The sequence below is a fragment of the Oryctolagus cuniculus genome, chromosome 4 (genome assembly GCF_964237555.1).
Source record: "Oryctolagus cuniculus chromosome 4, mOryCun1.1, whole genome shotgun sequence".
Lineage (NCBI taxonomy): Eukaryota > Metazoa > Chordata > Mammalia > Lagomorpha > Leporidae > Oryctolagus > Oryctolagus cuniculus.
The window spans coordinates 100372865-100396021 of record NC_091435.1 but is presented as its reverse complement, the minus strand read 5'-3'; the positions used below and the strand labels follow the sequence as shown (position 1 = coordinate 100396021).

Sequence of the window (23157 nt, the reverse complement as noted above, 5' to 3'; positions counted from 1 at the left end):
TCTCTACCTCTCTCTGTAATTCTTTGAAATAAATAAAATAAATCTTAAAAAAAGACATTAAAAAAAAGACACAGACTATCAAAGCTTAATCAAAAGAAATGGATAACCTAAATAGCCCTATGTGTAATAAGACATTACATGTGTAGTTATTCCTCTCAAAGGAAATTCTATGGCCAGACAGCATTACAGGTGAACAGAACAAAATTTTTAAAGAAGTAATACCAATTCTACAAAAATTCTTCCAGAAAACTAAAGGGGAAGGAGTATTTCTCAACTCTTCCTTTAAGTACAACATTCAAATGAACCAGAGCCAGACAAAACATTTCAAGAACATGAAAAATGGAACAATAACCTTTATGGATACAGATGTAAAACTTCTCAAATAATCTTAGCAAATCAAATCCACCAATACAAGAATAGTTCAAAAAGGTCATGGAAAAATGGAATTAACAGGTAAGTTTATGGGGCCTGAATTGTGGTAAAACAGGCTAAACTTTGGCTTTCAATGCTAGCATCCCATTATCAGAGAGCTGGTTTGAGTCCTGGCTGTTCTGCTTATGATCCAGCTCCCTGCTAACACACCTAGGAATGCAGTAGAAGATGGGCTCAGTACTTGAACCCCTGCATCCACCAAGGAGACTTGGATTGAGTTCCAGGCTCTTGGTTTTGGCCAGGCCCAGCCTTGGTTATTGTGACCATTTGGGCAGTGAACCAGCAGATAGAAAATCTTTTATCTGTCTCTCCCTCTCTCATTCTGCCTTACAAATAACAAATGAATAAACACTAAAAAAAGGGGGGAGGTTTATTTTGGTGCAAAAAAAAACTGAAATCCATGCATAGTTTTTCATAATATTCATTCTCCATGAACTTTAAAAAGATCCCTTTTATATAAAATAGATAATGAATTACTGCATGAAATTTGTTCCAGAAATGCAGGATTGGGTAAATATTTGAACATCAGTGATAGATTTGTTAATTAGCATGATTTAATAATTTCACAATGTATATATTCTTTTTCTTTTTTTTTTTTTTGACAGGCAGAGTTAGACAGTGAGAGAGACAGAGAGAAAGGTCTTCCTTCCGTTGATTCACCCCTCAAATGGCTTCTGCAGCCAGTGCGCTGTGCCGATCTGAAGCCAGGAGCCAGGTGCTTCCTCCTGGTCTCCCATGTGGGTGCAGGGCCCAAGCACTTGGGCCATCCTCCACTGCACTCCTGGGCCACAGCAAAGAGCTGGACTGGAAGAGGAGCAACTAGGACAGAACCAGCACCCCAACCAGGACTAGAACCCGGGGTGCTGGCAACGCAGGCGGAGGATTAGCCTAGTGAGCCGCGGCGCTGGCCCATAATGTATATATTCTTATCAACTTAAATATCACATTATATACTCATAATAGAATTTTTGTTAATTATATCCAGAGTTTTGATCTATCATAGAAAGGGCTGAATTTGGCCTAGTTGAATAATCACATTTAACAATTATTAATAATGTTTTCACTGCTTAGAGACACTGAAGGCCCCACAAATAAATATTGAACCCAGTGAAAAATTTCACTTAATGAATGAACAGTTTTATATGAGACTCAACGGCAAATGAATCTATGATGGCTTGATTTTTAAGCCTTAAATTCTTAACAGTGTGAGAAATTTCACTGTGCGGGGCTGGTGCTGTGGCATAGCAGATAAAGCTGCCACCTGTGGTGCTGGCATCCCATATAGGCACTGGTTTGAGTCCCGGCTGCTCCACTTCCGATCCAGCTCTCTGCTGTGGCCTCAGAAAGCTGTGGAAGATGGCCCAAGTCCTTGTGCCTCTGTACCCATGTGGGAGACCCAGAAGAAGATCCTGGCTCATACCTTCAGATCGGCTCAGCTCCAGCCATTGTGGCCATTTGGGGAGTGAACTAAAGGATGGAAGACCTCTCTCTCTCTCTCTCTCTCTTTCTCTCTGCCTCTCTGTAACTGTCTTTCAAATAGATAAATAAATCTTAAAAAATAAAGAAATTTCACTGTGAAAGTAAAATTATTACTGAATATAATTTAAAAATGCAAATTATCAGTAAGCTGATCATTTGGAGAAAAAAGAAACAATTATAATACTATACTTAAACCTTTTGATTTCAAAAAGAAGCCCAGTTTTTATTACATTTTAATAAAGAAACTCCAAACACCCACTGATTTAAAAAAAAAAAAAAACTAGAAAAATGAAATCAAATATCTATTCTTGATTTAAAAAAACTTAAAAATATAAAATCAGGCCAGCACCGTGGCTCAATAGGCTAATCCTCCACCTGCAGTGCCAGCACCCCAGGTTCTAATCCTGGTGGGGGCGCCGGATTCTATCCCGGTTGCTCCTCTTCCAGTCCAGCTCTCTGCTGTGGCCCGAGAGTGCAATGGAGGACGGCCCAAGTGCTTGGGCCCTGCACCCGCATGGGAGACCAGGAGGGGGTACCTGGCTCCTGGCCTCGGATCAGCACAGTTCCGGCTGTTGCGGCCATTTTGGGGAGTGAAGCAACAGAAGGAAGACCTTTCTCTCTGTCTCTAACTCTACCTGTCAAATAAATACATAAATCTTTATTTATGTATTTATTTGAAAGTCACAGTTACACAGAGAGAGAAGGAGAGGCAGAGAGAGAGAGAGGTCTTCCATCCAATGGTTCACTCCCCAATTGGCCGCAACGGCCGGAGCTGTGCCGATCCGAAGCCAGGAGCCTGGAGCTTCTTCTGGGTCTCCCACGCAGGTGCAGGGGCCCAAGGACTTGGGCCATCTTGTACTTCTTTCCCAGGCCATAGCAGAGAGCTAGATCAGAAGTGCAGCAGCCAGGACTCTAACCGGCGCCCACATGGGATGCCAGCACCACAGGCAGCGGCCTTACCCACTACACCACAGCACCAGCCCCATTATTATCCCCTTTTAAAAACAGAGTATCTGAGGCTCACAAAGGCTACCTAGCAGCCTGAGCAGCCTCACATAGCTATTTCACTCGAGAATCAGGCTTTGATTCCAGGTTTGCTTAAGCTCAAAAGCCTTACTCTAGAGGCTACACTGCTGCCTTTTTCTCCCTTCATGTGTCCAATTGCATTGCTATCTCCTTTCCCCTAGAGGTTAGGACCTTTTTCTCTTCTGAACACACTGGTGTGGACATCTATGATCTGCCTGTTTGCTCAAGATGATCTATCCTTCTAATGTGGGGAATAAAACTTACTGTCCAACTGAAAATAAAGACCTAGCTTATAATTAGTCAAAACTTAAAAAATCTCCTTTTCATTTGACAGTCAATGTAAATTAGTACATAATAAGAATTTCCATAAAGGCATTTTGTTGCTAAAACCATGCCATAGACTTCAACAGTTTTAAAAGCAAAATAAAGCTTCTTTGGAAATGCTATTCACTTACGCTGACAGCATTAATATCTGAAACGTGTCCTGTGAAAGACTGCCTACACATCCCATCTCGAATATCCCATAATTTGGAAGAGGCATCGCAAGCACCAGACACAAAAGTCCTCATGTCAGGACTCAGGGAAAGGCTCATCACGTCTCCAGAGTGCCCAGTGAATGTGGTGGTCTGCTGGCCAGTTTCAATGTCCCACAATGCACTGTAATAAAAAATAAATAAAAATACTTAATGACGATTCTCTCTTCTTACCTTAGCTCCTACTAGTACCCTTAACTCCCAAAACAGCGTTCTGGAATAAACTCACCAAGTTGTATCTCCTGAACTTGTAACAATTTGGCTGTCATCTAAAAAACGACAGCAGGACAAGTAGCCTACAGAGAGAGAACAGGAATATTTAGGTTAACAGTGATCAGATGACTCAATTACCATATGAAATAATAATACATCTGTTTAAAAATACAATGCCAGGGGCCGGTGCTGTGGCAGAATGAGTTAAAGCCCTGGCCTGAAATGCCAGCATCCCATATGGGTGCTGGTTCTAGTCCTGGCTGCTCCTCTTCCCATCCAGCTCTCTGCTATGGCCTGGGAAGCAGCAGAAGATGGCCCAATTCCTTGGGCCCCTGCACCCACATGGGAGACCCAGAAGAAGCTCCTGGCTTCAAATTGGCACAGCTCCAGCTATTGTGGCCATCTGCGTAGTGAACCAGAGGATGGAAGACCTCTATGTCTCTACCTCTCTCTGTAACTCTTTCAAATAAATAAAATAACTCTTAAAAAAAAAGCCAAAGCAACAAGTGTTTGTCAGTGTAGTCTAAAGTTTTGCTTTTAATTACTTTAAGCTTGATGTGTTTGCAAATGCATCTGATCAACAAACCATTTTTAGGCATTTAGTGTGTCAATGACACTGTCCTGGGATGGCCCCTGACATCTAAGACAATTACATAAGCAAAAGAGATTCCTTCTCAGAAATCACTATGATCCACAGCAGACTGTGTAAAGACCTGGAGGAATACTAAAATTAACTGTGAGAAATTACAAGAACATCAGTGAAGGCTTTATGAAAGATGTGTCATTTAAATATTTAGCAATCATCAATGTATCAAAACATGGGAATGACAAGAGAATATCATCCAAGACATTTTGGAAAGGCATGGTTAAACAGTACTGCCAAAAATTCACATGGCTGGAAATCAGATGAGTGGCAATAAACTCCCCATTAACACCGGTAACCAAACACTACACTGTACAAGTAGGGTGGACACACAGGCAAAGAAAGCCAAATGTCTCACGTAGTGAAAAACACCTCATCAGTATCTTAATAGAATGCTTTCAATTATATAACTGAGCACAGATGCCACAATCTCCTACTACATGGCAGCAGAAAATAAGGGAAATTATATTTGCCTCCTTTTTGTACATTAATTGGATTCTTTATTTTTGCAATTCTACCATTTTTACAAAAACAATACTGCTATTTTGAAAAGTGTTTAAAAATTTATCAGAGAGACAGGCAGAGGAGGAGAAGGGAGGAAGGGAGCGGGGAGAAAGGAGGGAAGAAGGGAGAGAGAATGCTCCCATCCACTGATTCACTCCCAAATGCCCACCACAACCAGGACCGGGCTGGGCTGATACACGGAGCCGGAACCTCAATTCAGGTCTCTCACTGAGGAGCAAGAACCCAATTACCTGAGCCATGATTTTCACTGCCTTCCAGGGCCTGCATTGGCAGAGGGCTGGAATCAGAAGACTGAAACCCAGGTACTCCAATGTGGGATGTGGAAATTTAGCTACGCTAAATTCTCACTCCAACAACACAGCCATTTTTCAAAGAAAAGTAAAATTATGGACATCACACATATGATTAAAAGCAACTGTTTTCCTGATTCATAGTCATTTCTACTCTCCCTGATTGACTATTCATCTTTTGACCAGCAGAGCCTAATTTCTCACTCATTGTCCTTGATCACTGCACTCTATGGAAGGAGTCAGTGTGCTAGGAGAGTAAGACCTAACGAAGCTCACCTGTGTGGCCCGGCAATTCTCGGCTCACTCTCACGTTTCCCTCTCTGGTTTTCAAGTTATATATAGAGCAGATGTTGTCCAAGCCTCCACAAGCCACATAATTACCAGAGGGAGCGTAGGCACATGTCATCACCCAGGAGGACCTCAAAGGAATGGCGTGCATCTGCAGAACACACACAATGCACACATGTTTAGTATAAGGAAAGGAACAGGCATTCATTTTCAAAATCTATTTACAATGAAGTAAATATTACTAACAAATACATCTAAGAAAAACAAGCCAAATAAAAACAATGAAATGGCTTGAGAAAATGAGCAATGAAAAATAAAATAGTAATCACATAAAAATGCCCATTACTTTTTCCATATTAGTAAACCTTTTGGAACTACGAAGTGCTCTTTTTAGAAATAATTCTTTTAAGAGAAGAAAGGACATAAAGAAGTTTGAATGCCAATATAGCCATTTGGAAAATTAAGTGGAAAGTGTTAAAGATTTTACTAAAATTCTGTGTTTTTGCAATAGTGCTCAAAAGAGGAATTTCCCCCAGCAAACCACTGAGCAATAAACAGGGAGAGGATGAACAGGTTTCACAGGGGATTAAAACGGTCCTCTGTGAAGGGAGGACACCAACATCCTTCTACTAACAGGCACACACTCTAGGATCTCATGAAAACAATGACGACAGTTTTGCGCTGATCTGGTCAGGACTGTCTGCAGGCTGGTTACCCCAAGAGCCCTCAACTGCAGGTCAGATGGAAAACTGTAATGTGTGCAGGAAGACCAAGGGTGAGCAGTCCATACGCCAAACAGTGCCCCTGTTGATCATTTGTGTGATCTCACTTAAAAACAGTATTTTAAAAGTACAATTATTTTTGTTTCAGGAAAATATAGTTGAGACATACTTAATGCTAATTAATATTCTAAAAACTGTTATATTACTTAGCTTTAAAATCTCAGACTGAGAGACTGTTTATTTCACAAACAGTATTTTCAAATATTTAATAAAAATACTGGTGTGTTTATACAGAGTATAAGGGTATTTGACTTATGAAAGTATTCTTGAACCCTTCTCACTGCACTCAACAACTTTAAATCAGGGATTCCTTCCAGTGGACATATTAAGAGTCTCCACAATCTTTGCCACCAAGACTGTTTGCCTGCAATCCACCCCGTGAGCAGTCAGTCCACAAACACGACTCAATGCTTGCAGTGAGCCAAAGAAAAGCTTCACATCAGCCATGACTAGAAATAAAAGTCTCAGGGACGTTGTATTATTAGGAAATCAGAGGTTTTTAAAAAACTTTTCATTTATATGTAAAAATGGTACTCTCTTCTGTTATTCAAGTATGCTGTAAGATTCATGCAAAACACATTGCATGTTCCCATAGTTTGTCCTTGGAAATAAAAAAAATACCAAATATTAAGAGTAATACTAAAGAGAGGATGTAGATGAAAATAAATAGAATAAATTTATCCCAGAAGGTAACTAAATTTGTAGTAATAAAAGAATTGGTGGATAGTAAATAAATTTAAGAGTATATAAAGGAATGATTAAGAAATTCTACCTTATTTGTTGTATAGCTATCCCAAATAATTAATTTTCCATCTTGGGAAGCACTGACTAGTAGCCTAGAGGAACAAACACAAAAATTATTTGATAAACAGAGGGAAAAAGTAGCTTAGTTATGCATATATAATTTTTCTAATTTAAATATTGATACCATAAATGTTCTTCCAACTTAAAAAAATTAATACTATACACCCAAAATTTTGAACATAAATTAAAAAATAAAACTTAGCAACTGATCAAAATTGTTCCTAGTTATGATCTAACTTTTTCGTAGTGACAACATTTTAGTTATTAGTCAAGATTTTGGTAGATAATAGTGGACTAGTTTACTGATTTGCTTAAATTTAATAACACAGTAAGTACATACAGGCCTGACAATCATAGTTCAATAAGTCAATAAACATCGACCTTAAAAGTACAACACAAGATACACTCATGCTCTTGAGACCTCTACCATTTGCTGCAGATAAGACATTTATGCGTATTTGTAAGAAATCAACTAAGTGAAAACTCTCAGAAGACTGGTATAAAATAAAATATCATAGGAGAGTAAAAAAACAAGGATGTGTCTTGAAAAATGGAATTTTGAGAGCTAAAGATGGAGAAAAGTGTGTATTCCAGGAGGAGGGTAAGAATGATCTACGACAGGAGATAGAAAAATACAATGGAGTTTCAGGAGTTCCAAGTCTTCCACTTGTACAGAGCTCTGAGACGTAAGGAAAACAAGCTGAGAAAAGCAGACTGGGTTTACACTCCAGAGAGCTCTGTTTACAGACTAAGGACTACGAACTCTTGATTATGTAATTTATTAGTCACCGATTTTGCTTTTATAGCTTTAGTTTTCACGCTGGAGCAAAATTCAAGATCCACAAGGATACACAAGTGAAAAAATTACCCTCCTCTGCCTATCCCCAGCCCCTGTTCCTTTCCCTACAGGTGAATAACATCACCAGGTTCTTCTGTAGCAGTCACTGTTAAGTTTTTACCCAAGGTGATAGTGGCATAAGGGATGGAACTAAAAATTCTTTAAAGATCTGTTGGCATCATCAGCATACGAGTTGAGAAGCACGTAAAATAATGAGCTGGCAATCAGAATGGGCGGGAAGACAAGCTGAGAAGGTCCTAGGTCACACTTTTGTTTTTCTATGAAGATTAATAATTTTGAGAAAAATTTTAGGAAAGCAAGAACCACTATTTCAAGTGATTCTAAATTGAGTTAAAATTGCTATATCAACAGGCAAATTATTTTTATCTTAAAATTCTTTAAGAAAAAGATGAAGTATTTGTCCTAGCTTTGTAACAGTTAATTTTAAAAAATGCATTCTCCTCTTAAGAGAAGCACATTCTGCATTCTGTACTCAAGTATCCTGTTTACATCTGAGGCTTCCACTACTTTACAATTTTGGTGTCTCCTGGAGAACAGACTCAATGTACAATTCTTACTAAAAAGCAGTTTCTTGGTTTGGACATTTCCCAATAAGATTAACCAACTCAAAGCAACAAGCCAAACACTGCAGCAGGCAGAGCTGCTATTTCCAGACCCTCTGTAAACATCACAGGCTGCACTGGAACCCCATGAACACAGTAAATTGTGGTGCCCAAATCAAACTCCAAGCCAGGTGGCACCATGTATGCACACGTGCACTTGCAGACATTAGTACCTGCACATTTGAGCAGGTGCAATTATGGTTGGGGCTGGGGAAGAAAAAAGACATATTCAATGAAAAGATCCTTGTTTCACATAATTCCATCCTTTTTGAATTTAAATAATAAATAACTGTAGCAATGTCCAGTAACTTACACATAGAAAGTATTCAATCAGTATTTGCCTATTAACTAAATTTCAGGGTTAATAATAAAACTACTTTTGGTATAATTAAAAAAAAAAAACAGAATATACTACCCCAATGCAAAGAAAAGAATCTTATTCTAAAAGTTTCTCCAGATCATTTGATAAGGATATTTTTGAGAGATAAATTTATTTTCTATATTAAAGATTTTTTAATTTTTTTTTTTTTTTTTTTTTTTTTTTTTTTTTTTTTGACAGGCAGAGTGGACAGTGAGAGAGAGAGACAGAGAGAGAAAGGTCTTCCTTTGCCGCTGGTTCACCCTCCAATGGCCGCCGCTGCAGCCGGCGCACCGCGCTGATCCTGGCAGGAGCCAGGAGCCAGGTGCTTTTCCTGGTCTCCCATGGGGTGCAGGGCCCAAGCACCTGGGCCATCCTCCACTGCACTCCCTGGCCATAGCAGAGAGCTGGCCTGGAAGAGGGGCAACCGGGACAGAATCCGGCGCCCTGACCGGGACTAGAACCCGGTGTGCCGGCGCCGCTAGGTGGAGGATTAGCCTATTGAGCCACGGCGCCGGCTAAGATTTTTTAATTTCTAAAGTGCTAAAAATACTCTTAGTGAAAACAAAATGGTCATATTGGATGCATTTTCTGAAAACAATACATACAGTTTGTTTTTAAATAAAAAATGTAATTATACTTCTTAACAAAAATAATTCTGCCGGCAGTTTGAGAATGACAGGGACAAACCTTGAGTCATATCCCCAATGCATTGCATAGATCTTAGCGAGGTGGCCCCTCAGTGTACGTCTTGTTCGCATTTGTACTCGGCCCACGGAGTCCATGTTTGATGTGATCTTTAGAAAGTGACAAAAGTTATTCTTTACCTTAGACACAGTTCAGAAGATAAACTAGAAACAATCAGTAGATTAAAAAAAGTCTTTAGTGAAAAACCAGCCATTAATAAAAATCTAGTACTGTGTAATATTCATAATTTTTCTATAAGATAGTTTTATAGTTGTACAGTACATAAAATACTTCTTTAAAGTCATTAATATTAATTAAACTAATGAAACTTTCCTAAGACCTTCTAAAAGAAAAAATTTTTAAAAAATCAATCAAGGTCTACGAAAAAAGATTCAGAAACTACTAAAAAAGCATAAGAGTGAGTGGGGGATGGATTCCTGGCTCCTGTCTCAGGCAGGCAGACCCTGGGAAGCATGGTGATAGCTCAGGTAGTCAGGTTCCTGTCAGCCACATGGGAGACCTACATTGCTTTTCTGACTCCTGACTTCAGCCACAGCCCCTCCCCAGTCATGGCAGGAATTTAGGGAGTGAACCAGATGGGAGCTCCTGCTCTCTCTCAAATAAATAAAAATACCTAAAACATTTTTAAAAGAATCATCAAGTATATGAATCTATATATTTTATAGTATTTATCTCTTCCACATATATTTTAATGGTATGTTTTTTAAAAGTATGTGCTCTGTGAAGTATTTGACAAATTACAAAATGTTTTCATGTAGGTTCATTTGATTATCAATTAAGCACTAATTAAAATAATCTGAATGTCACTTATATCAGTGGCAAGTTGTTTCATGTGAATTACTAAAATGAATTAAGGAAAAAAATATTTTACCTGAACAAGTGTTGCATCATTACATGCTTTCCTAGCATCCTAAAGTAGAGAAAGACAGTTACAACACATTTAGATATGGAATATGCAGATATGATTAAAATATTTTCATTAAAAATGTAGACTTACAAATAAACATTTTACCCTGCCATATAATCGTTAACATTTTATTGAAATAAAATTCCCATAACATAAAATTGACCATTGTAGGGCATATAACTCAGTGATTTTTAATATATTTCTAACGGTGTACAACCAGCACCTTTATCTAATTTCAGAACATTCCCATCGCCCTAAGAAATAAGCCATACACACCCCAAATCCTCTTTCCTCTGCCTCCCACTGGCCCCATCCCCCAGCCTGGCAATCACTGATTCATGTTCTTTTCTGGGATTTGCACTTCATAAAAATGGAGTCACACAATGTGAGGACTTTTAGGACCGCTTCTTTCACGATGCACGATCTTTCAAGGTCCAGTCCTGTTCCAGCGTGTATCAGTGCCTCTTCATTCCCTTATGACAAAATAATATTCCATTTTATTATACAGCATATCCTGTCTATCTATTCATTAAAACTGATGGACCGTTGAGTTAATCCATTGTTTGGCTATTATGAACATTTACATACAGTTTTGTGTATCTCTGTTTTCAATTCTTTTGGGTATCCTGGGTACTTCAAAAGGTTGTAGGAAAATGGAATTAAAAGGTAAGTTAAAATCCACACATTGGTTTTCCATAAAAGCTTCCAGGAACTTTTGAAAGACCCCTCACATGCGCAGGAGCAGAACTAGGGGGTTGCATGGTAGCTCTGATCTGTCTGTTGCTCCATAGCAGCACCATTTTTCAGGGATATCAGCAAGATAGCAGGGTTCCAGCTCCTTTGCATCCTCACCAATACTCGTAATTGTCCTCTTGAATTATTATGAAAGCCATCACAGTGGAAGTAACACTTCATTACAGTTTTGACTTGTATGTATTTCCTTAATGATTAAATTGGGTACCTTTTCATGAGTCTGATGGTCATATACAAGCATTTCAAAAAACTTTACATGTAAACTATATGCTAATTATGTTTTTCCACAAACTTTCTAAGTACTCTCATAAATGTATCTTCTTTGGAGAAATGTCTACACAAAGCCTATGACAACATTTAAGTTAAAATTGAGTTGTCTTTATTGTTCAATTGTAGGAGTTCTTTATATATTCTGGATTCTAGGTCCTTATTAGAAGTGTGATTTGCAAATATTTTCTCTTGTTCTGTGGGCTGTCTCTTCATTTTGTTAATGCCCTTTGACACGCAAGTTTTAAATGATGGTGAAGTCCAATTTATTGATTTTTTTTTCTTTTGTTGCTTGTACTTCTGGTCATATTTAACTTTTACCTAAGTCAAGGTCATGAAGATTTTCACCCATGCTTCCTGAGAATTTTACAGATGAAAATGTAACATTTAGAACTTATTCCTATCTTAATCATTGACTTCCTTAAAATCTTGGCAATAGGTCTGGTTACGACTTCACTCTGCTCAGAACCAACAACTTCCTGGTGAGTATTCTTCATCCATCCGTTGTTTTTACTGTCTCCCCTTCACCTTTTTTTAATTGTAATCTCTCTGCAAAGATTTCATTCTGCACTTAAACAAATTCTTCTGAAAGAGCTCCTGTAAAAGGGTCACACTGGAAAGGGTCAAAGCAGTCTTGAAAGTTATCAGAGATTCTCCATGCTTTGTGCTAAGGTTCTTCATGTGTGTGTGTAAGTGTTTTTAGCTTTTACTTTTCCCTGCACGAAGAAGTAGACGGCTTCCAGGCTACCCACAATCCAGTCTCTTTCCTGCACCCTGCTCACCAAGAGGCTGCCTACAAGATGGCAAGTCTGTATCCTTCCACTCTTAGCACCGCCTTCTTCAGTGCCAACAGAGCTCAAGGAAGCATCTGTTCCGTGGTTCCAAAGAAGCGCTGGTTGGCTTGGCCCTTCCACAGTGCTCCCTACTTTGCATGAGACTTGCAGCTGCAGGCACCTTCCCACAGGCTGTTGCATCCGTGCATTTGGCAGCTCTTCCCCATCCTGTTATGGTGTGAAGTTCTAAGTGACTTAATTTGGCTGGAGCTGGGGCTGGTATTTGTTTCCCATCCTTTTTGACAGGCAGAGTGGACAGTGAGAGAGACAGACAGAAAGGTCTTCCTTTGCCATTGGTTCACCCTCCAATGGCCACCGCGGCCGGTGCGCTGCGGCCGGCACACCGCGCTGATCCAATGGCAGGAGCCAGGTGCTTCTCCTGGTCTCCCATGGGGTGCAGGGCCCAAGCACTTGGGCCATCCTCCACTGCACTCCCAGGCCACAGCAGAGAGCTGGCTGGAAGAGGGGCAACTGGGACAGAATCCGGCGCCCCGACCGGGACTAGAACCCGGTGTGCTGGTGCTGCAAGGCAGAGGATTAGCCTATTGAGCCACGGCGCCGGCCTCCCATCCTCTTTACTATTTTGAGTTGATTTCCAAGGGTAAAACATGTCAGACACATCTTGATTTTGCCACTAATTTTAATGTTTCTGTAATTGAGCATTTTAGAGATTTGTACTTTCCTAGTATATAACAATAGAACATCTGCCTTGTTGTATTGCTCCCAAAATCTATGATTCTAGGGGAGTGAGTAGGGAAAGGATTGTTTGTATTTCAGCTGTGACTACAGATACTCCTAACTTTCCAGGAACACGGGAGCCATTCATCCATACAGGAATTCATTATGACTGATTTTTGGAGAGTTACTTAAAGGCATAATAAAGACAAATCGACCTTTTCTGGCCTTAAAATTATTTATTATATGTACATTGATAAACTAATAAGCAAATGTTGTACATTGCTGATAATAAATACAAGTGTAAACATTTCAAGATGAAAAAGTTCTTACCTGGATCTGATTCCGCAGCTGTTCTGCTTCCTGCCTCAACTGTTCCAGTTCACTCATCCTTGAATCTGTTACTTCACCACTAACAAGTAAAACTGAGTGAGAGAGAGAGGGAGACAGAGGCAGAGATTTTGATTGTTTTCCATTTACATCTTAATCTGCTTTTAAAAATACTGAAATACTACTTCTTTTTGAGTCCTTCTGAAAATGAGATACCCAATTATGACTGGAAGTTCAAGTTGTTTAGTAAATCAAGATCTGGATTATTCACTGAAGGGTTTGGGTTTTTTTTTTAATTTTTTTTTATTTTTATTTATTTATTTTTTATTTGAAAGGCCAATTTACAGAGAGACAAAAAGAGAAATCTTTCATATGCTGGTCCACTCCCTTATGGCCACAACAGACAGGCCTAGGCAAGACAGAAACCAGGAGCCAGGAACTTCTTCAGGGTCTCGCACATGGGTACAGGGGTCCAAGCGCTTCAGCCATCTTCCACTGTTTTCCCAGGCCATTAGTAGGGAGCTGGATCAGAAGTGGAGTAGCCACGACTCGAATCGGTGCCCATAGGGATGTCTGAGTCACAAGTGACAGCTTTACCTACTACGCCACAGTGTTGGCCTCTAGGCGTCACCCTTAATTTCTATTTCTTTCATACCTTCCCCATCTAATCTACTGGCAAATCATGTCAATTATTCCTTAAAAGTGATTTAATGATTTAAGATCTAATTTTGATTAACTCCACTTCTGCCACCTCAGTCCAAGCCAACATCATCTCTCACGTGATGATGTGAGAGATGCCTCTGACCACTCTCGAGTCTAGTCTAACTACAGGAACTAGTGAGCCCTTTAAAGGTACATCTCTTCTGCTCCGAGTACTCCAATAGACTGAACTCTTTATCTTGACCTGTAGACACAATCTCTACCTCTCATAAACACACACACACACACACACACACACACACAGGTGGACCGTGGGGAGAGAGTCCCTTCATGCTTCTGACCTCATTTCCCTCCATCGCTCACCTTGCCCCAGCCGCTTGAAAGCTTTCTTGAAGTTCCTTGAATACACTGAACAGGCTCCAGCCCTGTGTCCTCAACACTTGACCTTCCCTCTGCCTGGACCATCATCACTTGCTCCCTTACATCTGCTCAGCTGTTCCCTTCTCAGAGAGCCCATCACTGCCAACACACATGCACCCAACCACTCTCTTCTTCTTGGCCCCTAACCCTGTCTTATTTTTCACAATAAGACCCAATACCATGTAGCCTGTATTGACTTTTTTGTGATCTATTTTCTTTTGGTAAAATCTAAGCTCCTTGAGGCAGAGTCTTTGTTTGCTTTATCCTTTGCTATATTCCTAGCATCCAAGATACTTTGGTCTCCAGTAAATAAACCTGAAATAGCTTGAGAAATAAAAGAAAATTCATTCCAATGCTGGGATAAAACAGAGCCAAAAGCAGTAAGAGTGCTACCTCTGGGAGAGACCAGGAACGAGAAGCAACAGGACTCTCTAGCTAGCTCTTCCATATCTTTCTCTCTCCACATCTGCTGTTTTTCCTCTTTCTTTATTTTTTATTATTTTTTTTTATTTTTATTTTTTTGACAGACAGAGTGGACAGTGAGAGAGAGAGAGAGAAAGGTCTTCCTTTGCCGTTGGTTCACCCTCCAATGGCCGCCGCGGCCGGAGCGCTGCAGCCGGCGCACCGCGCTGATCCAATGGCAGGAGCCAGGTGCTTCTCCTGGTCTCCCATGGGGTGCAGGGCCCAAGCACTTGGGCCATCCTCCACTGCACTCCCTGGCCACAGCAGAGAACTGGCCTGGAAGAGGAGCAACCGGGACAGAATCCAGTGCCCCGACCAGGACTAGAACCTGGTGTGCCGGTGCTGCAAGGCGGAGGATTAGCCTAGTGAGCCGCGGCACCGGCCTTTCCTCTTTCTAAGGAGTGACTTTCTCTGCTTCTTCAAGCATAAGAACCCAATTTATATTTCCTTGGATCAATGATGTATCCCAAAATGACCATCCCAAGTCCAACTCAAAAGAGAATTTGATTTCCCATAGAAAGAATTTGTTTCTGGCACCTATCCTCCACTCATATCAACTACGGCACAAAGAAATCTACTTACTCTTTCAGAATTAAGTTTAAACTTATTTTGTCAAATTAAAAAATAAATCTGTTGGGATTGACTGGAATGGCACCTAAGTATAAAGCAGTCTGAGAAGAACTGAAATCATTCTAACATTCCACTTCTAGTTTAATATTGTGGCCTCTCTACAAATTGAAAATTTCTATCTTCCTAAATATTTTTTTCCTTTTGCCAAATTGACAATAAGCAGTATGCAGAATCTCTGGAGTCGCAACCCTATTGCCCTTGCTGAACCATACCTGGGATATCTTAGATCCCCAGATCCTACAGACCCTGATTGTTTTTGACAGGCAGAGTAGACAGTGAGAGAGAGAGAGAGAGAGAGAAAGGTCTTCCTTTGCCGTTGGTTCACCCTCCAATGGCCGCCGCGGCCGGAGCGCTGCAGCCGGCGCACCGCGCTGATCCAATGGCAGGAGCCAGATATTTATCATGGTCTCCCATAGGGTGCAGGGCCCTAGCACTTGGGCCATCCTCCACTGCACTCCCTGGCCACAGCAGAGAGCTGGCCTGGAAGAGGGGCAACCGGGACAGAATCCGGCGCCCCGACCGGGACTAGAACCCGGTGTGCCGGTGCTGCAAGGCAGAGGATTATCCTAGTGAGCCACGGCGCCGACCTTAAAGTCTCTCCTGCTGAGTTGCCAGTATACTAGAAAGGAGTATCAAAGGGGTTGACAGGGTCTCAGAACTTCAAAGCACATTCAAAACCATCTGTCACCCCACCTACCTCTGTTCCACCCCAAAACCACATCCATATATAGGTGACCCTCTAAAATGGGAGCTATCTGCTGCAAGTTACTTGAGACCGACAATGATCTGCAACAAATGAATGAAACTTTCCAGGCTGAGTGCCCCACAGAATGAAGCTTCCACGAATAGAAACCCCAAACAGAAAGCAGTTCCCTCGCCACTCCACCTGGTGGATGGGGGACGACTGAGAGAAACAATCTGCCAGGGAGCCTGAGCACTATTGCACCTTCTTGCTGAGCACAACAGTAATTCAAGGCCTTAGTCCCTTTCACTTGGCTCATCTCTCCAGGTGATATTTTCGACAAGTAACATTGAGGAATGAGACAATGTCTCCTCAAAAGACAAAGAGCAGGTTTCCTTCTGCTTACTACATTACCCAAACTCAGTATTTCTGGGCTGTGATGTAAACCCAATACTTGTACAGCATTCATCTATACCCACCTGTGTCACCCGTGTGGCAAGTGAGGAGCTGGAAGAATCAACACAAACCAGCATGTGCCATGCTACTTGCTGTGTTCTAAGTCACAAAATCCTTTGTAAGGTGGGCATTATGGTACAGTAGATTAAGCCACTGCTTGGGACACCCACATCCCACATCGGAATGCCTGATTCAAGTCCCAGCTACTCCACACTTCCAATTTGGCTTCCTGCAAATGAGCCCGGGAGGCAGGCCCAAGTACTTGGGGATCTTCCCACCCATATGGGAGACTGAGATGGAATTCCTGGGTCATAGCTTGGCCTAGTTGGTTGTGGGCATTTGGGGAGTGAACCAGCAGATAGAAGATGGATCTCTCTGCCTTTGAAAAAAACAAACAAACAAATCTTTTTAAAAAGTCCTTTGTCTCTGACCAAGGAGTCTCATGTCTTCTACCAGCATGTGTGAAACAGTAATAGGTTAATTTATTAGCCTGTAAGTAGGTAAAAGTTCCAGACCTTTTGCAGTTCTTGATGGGAATAAGGTTCATAAGCAAAAATGTGTGGGTTCCAACAGGGAAAAGAATCCATTTGTGGCATTTTCCTTCCTATCTGGATTAGATTCCCAGTCTAGCACTTCATCAAGAATTTTCCTGGTACCCTAGTCTCCCATCCTTCTATCTTGTATGCTCAACAGACAAAACCACAGCTTCAAATGAACCAATTACCTACTTTCTTTCAGCCAGCACTGAAGTGGCCAAATGTTGACTGAGAAGTCAAACAATGGTGCATATTAGTTTTATTACACATGTACATCACCAATCTCAACCGGGCCCTCAAAACCAGCTGGCAATTTTAATGCAGTTTTTTTTTTTTTACTCATCAATTTCACTCTTAGTATCAACTATTTCAATTCCTTTGCACTCTCTGCAAACCTTAACCTTCTCATGACCCCACTTGTGGCACACCTTGCCACTCACATCTTTGAGAAAGTAGAAGCCATCACACATGAATGCTTCCCTTTTCCCCAACAGACATACAAAGCTGCACATACATGGACATGACCAACTCATGTTCTCCTCCTTCCCTTTTATTACAATAGAGCAGCTGACTTTTCTGATACTTGGGTCAATTCCTGCACTGGTTATTTAAACTCAGCAATCCTACTCCTCTAGTATATTCAATCTCTCCCCCTTTTTATTTCTCCTTTGTTTTAGTCTTTTTTACTAGGAACATTTTTTAGTACAAAGATAAAGAAATCTGTATAATAAGCATCTGTATTACTCATCATGTATATAAAATGTTAACAGTTTCTGCTGTATTTGCTTCATCTATGTTTGTTTTTTGGTAAAGTACTTTAAAGTTAATTACAGATATCAAGACATTTTACCACTAAATACTCCAATATACAAGTGTACTTCAAATGTTTCATAGAAAATAGATTAGGGGTCAGTGTTGTAGCATACTGGGTTAAGCTGCCACCTGCAATGCCAGCAGTCTAAATGAGCACCACGGGTTCAAGTCCAGGTTGCCCTATTTCTGATCCAGCTCCCAGCTAATGTGCTTGGGAAGGCAGCAGAAGATGGCCCAAGTGCCTGGACCCCTGCCATCCACATGGAGACATACAGAGCTTCTGGCTCCTGGTTTCAGCTTGGCCCAGCCTCAACTGTTGCAGCCATTTGGGGAGTAAACCAACAGAATCTCACTCTTGCTCTCTCAGGCTCACTCTGTAACTCTGCCTTTCAAATAAATAAATATTTTATTTTAAAAAGTGAATTAAAAGGTAAGTTTATTTTGGTGCATAGAGTTTTGAAACACATGCATTGTTTCTTCATAATACACATTTTCCATGAACTTTTTGAATATTCTCTCATACACTCTAAAAATACCAGGACGTTTTTCTACCAACCCACAATCCACAGTCACAGATGCTGTAACTAACAGTAAGCAGCTATTACCCAGTTCATTTTCAAACTTCCCCCACTGTTCCACCAGTGTTTTTTTTTTTTTTAACATCTGATATGTTCAAATCAGGATACAATTAAGGACTACATAATACATATGTTCATGTCTGCTAAGTCTCTCCATCTTTTTTCCTTATTAACTTATGGAGAGACTAGGCCACCTGTCTTGCAGAACATCCCTCATTCTCTTTCCTTCCTCCTGGTACTGTCCAACCTGATTCTCCATCCTCTGTGCAGCCTATAAACTGGAAAGACCTCAGATCCATAGACTAGATTATACCCAGGCCCCTTGTACTCATATTTGGCAAGAATCCTTCATACTATCATATACCACAATGAATTTTACATTTGAGCCCTTTTTACTGAAGCTAACATGGGTCAATCCCTCCATCTCCACCCACCAAAAAATCTGTGAGGAGCCTTCCCACAGTGGTTAAATAAGCCCAAGTTTCCCCCTTAAGAAAAAAATTAAGAAAAGTCCTTGACTCCACATTTCACCATCACTATGGTCCTTTTTCTACCTTTATTAATTAAAAGTCTCTAAAGAGAGTTGCCTGCACATGGCCCCATTTCCTCATGTGAGTTCTGAATTCCCGAACCTCATTCTTGGCCAGCAGACTCCTGCAGGCATGAGAGAATGGGAGTGGGCAGTCACAGGGCAAGAGGCCAGCTGAGACGTGCTCTTAAGCCACAAAGTCTGAACCCTTGGGATGCCTGCACCAGATAAATGCCAGCTTTCTTTGGATGTCTGAAAGAAATGTCAAGCTGCCTTTCCTTCATGCTGCTAAAAAGAGGAACTAACCCTTCACTCTTAAAAAAAAAAAATCAGATTTGTCACTTAAAGAACATTTTGAATACACAGAGTTCCTAAATTGATCTTTCCTTCCCATTTGACAATGTTTGAATTCCTGAAAATACCAATAAAGCATGAATTTAGCATAGACTAATTATAAATGACTCCCAGACAAGCCAGAAGTCCTCCTAGGGCAAAATGGGATGATGAGATGCCCCTGGTGAAATCTAATTTGACTGTCTTCCTAAATAAATCATGTTTTGAAGGTGAGGATTCAAAGTGGGACAACTATGTATGGACACTATGTATACAAGAGAGCTTCAAAGAGTTAGTGGAAGGGCTGGAACTGTGGTGTAGTGGATTAAGGTGTCATCTGCAGTGCTGGCAACCCATATGGCCACTGGTTCGAGTCCTGGCTGCTCCACTTCCAATCCAGCTCCCTGCTAATGTGCCTGAGGAAGCAGTGGAAGATGGCCCAAGTGCTTGGGTCTCTGCACCCACTTGGGAGAACCTTGGTGCAGCCCTGGTCATTGTGGCCATTTGTGGAGTGAACCACCACCAGATGGAAGACTTCTCTCTCTGCCTCTGCCTTTCCCTCTCTGTAACTCCACCTTTCAAATAAATAAATCAGTCTTTTAAAAAAAGTTAGTGGAACAAACAAGACAACAGGATACATTTATTTTGGTGTAAAAAAAAAAACACCTTGAAATAGTATATATGAGAAGTCTTCAAAAATGTTAGTGTAAAAATGAATGTTATGAAAAAATGATGATGGATTTCAAATTGTGTTGTACCAGGTACAGTTAAGTAGCTCCCTCTAACTCTCCACCTCAAGCAGGGTCAAATTCAGAGACACAAAGTCCTCTGGAGGCACTGATTGTGACTGGCAGAGAGCAAAGCCGTTTAACTGCTCATCCTCCTGCAGTTCCTTTACACCACAGTTTAATAAAGGACAGAAACCAGGGAAGTGGTCAACTATTTTCTAAAACTCTGAAAACACAATATAGGGAAAAGGCAAATGTGGAAAGCAAGGTGAGGGGAGGATAATCAGTAAGATGAGTCACCCACACCTGAAGATCGGCACAGGGTCCCTGCCAGGCTCACCAACTGCAGTGTAAATGAACTCTAAGCCCTCCTACTCAAAGCTCAGGACAATCAAGACTCCAGTTTAAGAGATGAAACCAAAAAACAATCTATCCCTCATCAGACTGTCCCTAAATCATAAAGAAAAAAGGAAGAGACTATAGACAGAAAATAACATTTTCCATCTACTTGGGTCATGTGTATAACAGAAAGTTGAGGTCAGATTCCAAGATAGCAGAATAGGGAGGGAGCTTATTGTTCTAGTCTAAGGGAAGATAGTAAAAAAAAAAAAAAAAAAAAAAAAGTGGATGGGCCGGTGCTGTGGTGTGGTGGTAAAGCCTCTGCCTGCAGTGCCAATATCCCATATGGGCACTAGTTCGAGACCCAGCTGCTCCACTTCCAAATCCAGCTCTCTGCTATGTCCTGGGAAAGCCGTGCAAGATGGCCCAAGTCCTTGGGCCCCTGCACCATGTGGGAAAACCCGGAGGAAGCTCCTGGCTCCTGGCTTTGGACTGGCTCATTTCTGGCCATTGTGGCCTATTGGGGAGTGAATCAGCAGATTCAGATTCTCTCTCTCTCTGCCTCTTCCCTTTCTATGTAACTCTTTCAAATAAATAAATATATATTTTTTTTTCTTAAAAAGTGGAGAGAGTCTAATTTCTGGGAAGAGGAAGAAAACTACAAAGGAAACTTGATGCAAATTATGAACACTGTGGATCTACATGGAGGGTGTGGACATGAACAACTCAGGACCCCAGCAGCTGAGAGCCTCAGCACCAGCTTTGCAGTACAGTGAGATGAGACTGCAGAAGCCCAAGCCACTGGTGATAAAACTGGGGGAAAAACCTGGCATAAGTCCAGCTTAGAGCCCAGTGGAGGGCAGTGTACCTGCCAACCTAGAAGGGAAAAAAAAAAAGAGTGCATTTTTCTCTCCCCTTGACTACCAGGCACCAGTATCCTGTAACTAGTTGAGAGAGTGGAGACACCATTTTGGACATACATAACAGCTATACCAGCTTGTGTCTGTGCACCCAGCAACCAGCTGAGAGGAGATGCCAGAATTTGGCTGAGAGAATTGACAGGGGGCTGGGCACTAGTGACTGTGAAAACACTGTTACTGAGAAGGAAGGCACGTGGTGTGCCTAGGTCTCTGAGCAGTCACTGTGGCTGGCACCACATGCTCAGGGCTCCCTGACTGCTTGATGAGAGTCACTGCGGCCAGATTCGTGCTCACACTGAGGATTGCACAGATCCTTTGTGTGGTTCTTGTGGCAGCGCAGATGAATACTGCACCCACTGAGCTAGCCCTTGGGCATTGGTCTCCTTGGAGGAGAGCAGGTGAATGTTGGGCAATAGAGCTGATCAAACCTTCCCCTCTGATTAAAAAAAAAAAAAATTTACCATGCCCAACTTGGGTGTCACTTTAAACACGCCCCTCACCCTGGAGCACTGAACAGAGTTCCCAGGTGACACACAGCACATAGCTCTGAATATTCACTGAAAGAGCAGACACTCCACTAAGCCACAGAGGCATAATCCAAAGATAAAAGCCATAAAAACCATTACAGGGAAAAAAAAATTAGTATCTTCACAAATGCCAAAGATAAACACAGAAACTCAAGAAACAAGAATAAGGAGGACAATATGATGCCTCCAAAGAAGAGTTTGGTAAAGTGGCAGGATATAATATCAACACACAAAAATCAACAGCTTTTGTATACACAAACAATGACATGGCTTATAAAAAAACTTCTGAGATCAGTCCCATTCACAACAGCTAAAAAAAAAAATCAAATATCTTGGAATAAACTTAACCATGGATGTCAAAGATCTCTATGATGAGAATTATAAAACATTAAAGAAAGAAATAGAAGATACAAAAAATGGAAAAATCTTGCATGTTCATGGATTGGAAGAATCAATATTATCACAATGTTCATGCTGCCAAAAGCAATTTACAGATTCAATGCTATGCCAATCAAAATACCAAGGACATTCTTCTCAAATATAGAAAAAATGATGTTGAAATTCATCTGGAAACACAGAGGACCCCAAATAGCTAAAATAATCTTGTACAACAGCAGATTTAAAGACATACTACAGGGCAGTAATAATCAAAACAGCCTGGTACTGGTACAAAAACAGATGGATAGCTGGCGCCGCGGCTCACTAGGCTAATCCTCCGCCTTGCGGTGCCAGCACACAGGGTTCTATTCCTGGTTGCCCCTCTTCCAGGCCAGCTCTCTGCTATGGCCTGGGAGTGCAGTGGAGGATGGCCCAAGTACTTGGGCCCTGCACCCCATGGGAGACCAGGAGAAGTACCTGGCTCCTGCCATCGGATCAGCACAGTGCACCAGCCGCGTTGGCCACTGGAGGGTGAACCAACGGCAAAGGAAGACCTTTCTCTCTGTCTCTCTCACTGTCCACTCTGCCTGTCAAAAAAAAAAAAAAAAAAAAAAAAAAAAAAAACCCAGATGGATAGACCAATGGAACAGAACAGAACAGAAACTACAGAAATCAAACCACACATCTTCAACCAACTTATCTTTGACAGAGGAGCTAAAATCAATCCTTAGAGCAAGGACAGTCTCTTCAACAAATGGTGCTTGGAAAACTGGATCTCCACATACATAAAGAAATATGAAGGAAGACCCCTACCTTACACCTTACACAAAAACCCACTAAAAATGGATCAAGGACTTAA

The 23157-nt window shown here is 41.1% G+C and overlaps 1 protein-coding gene across 7 annotated transcripts in view; it reads right to left on the bottom strand.

Moving 5' to 3' along the window:
* GNB4 (G protein subunit beta 4) overlaps positions 1-23157 on the bottom strand; it is a 79349-nt gene that overhangs the window by 23509 nt on the left and 32683 nt on the right. For all 7 annotated transcript variants that reach the window (XM_002716441.5, XM_051859162.2, XM_051859161.2 and 4 more), the window contains 7 exons: positions 13311-13402; positions 10414-10452; positions 9525-9631; positions 6984-7047; positions 5418-5580; positions 3700-3766; positions 3393-3594 (listed from right to left, as the gene is read on the bottom strand). In XM_002716441.5, coding sequence (XP_002716487.1) covers positions 3393-3594; positions 3700-3766; positions 5418-5580; positions 6984-7047; positions 9525-9631; positions 10414-10452; positions 13311-13367 — 699 coding nt within the window. In that variant the 5' untranslated portion in view covers positions 13368-13402. The remainder of the gene's footprint in view (positions 1-3392; positions 3595-3699; positions 3767-5417; positions 5581-6983; positions 7048-9524; positions 9632-10413; positions 10453-13310; positions 13403-23157) is intronic.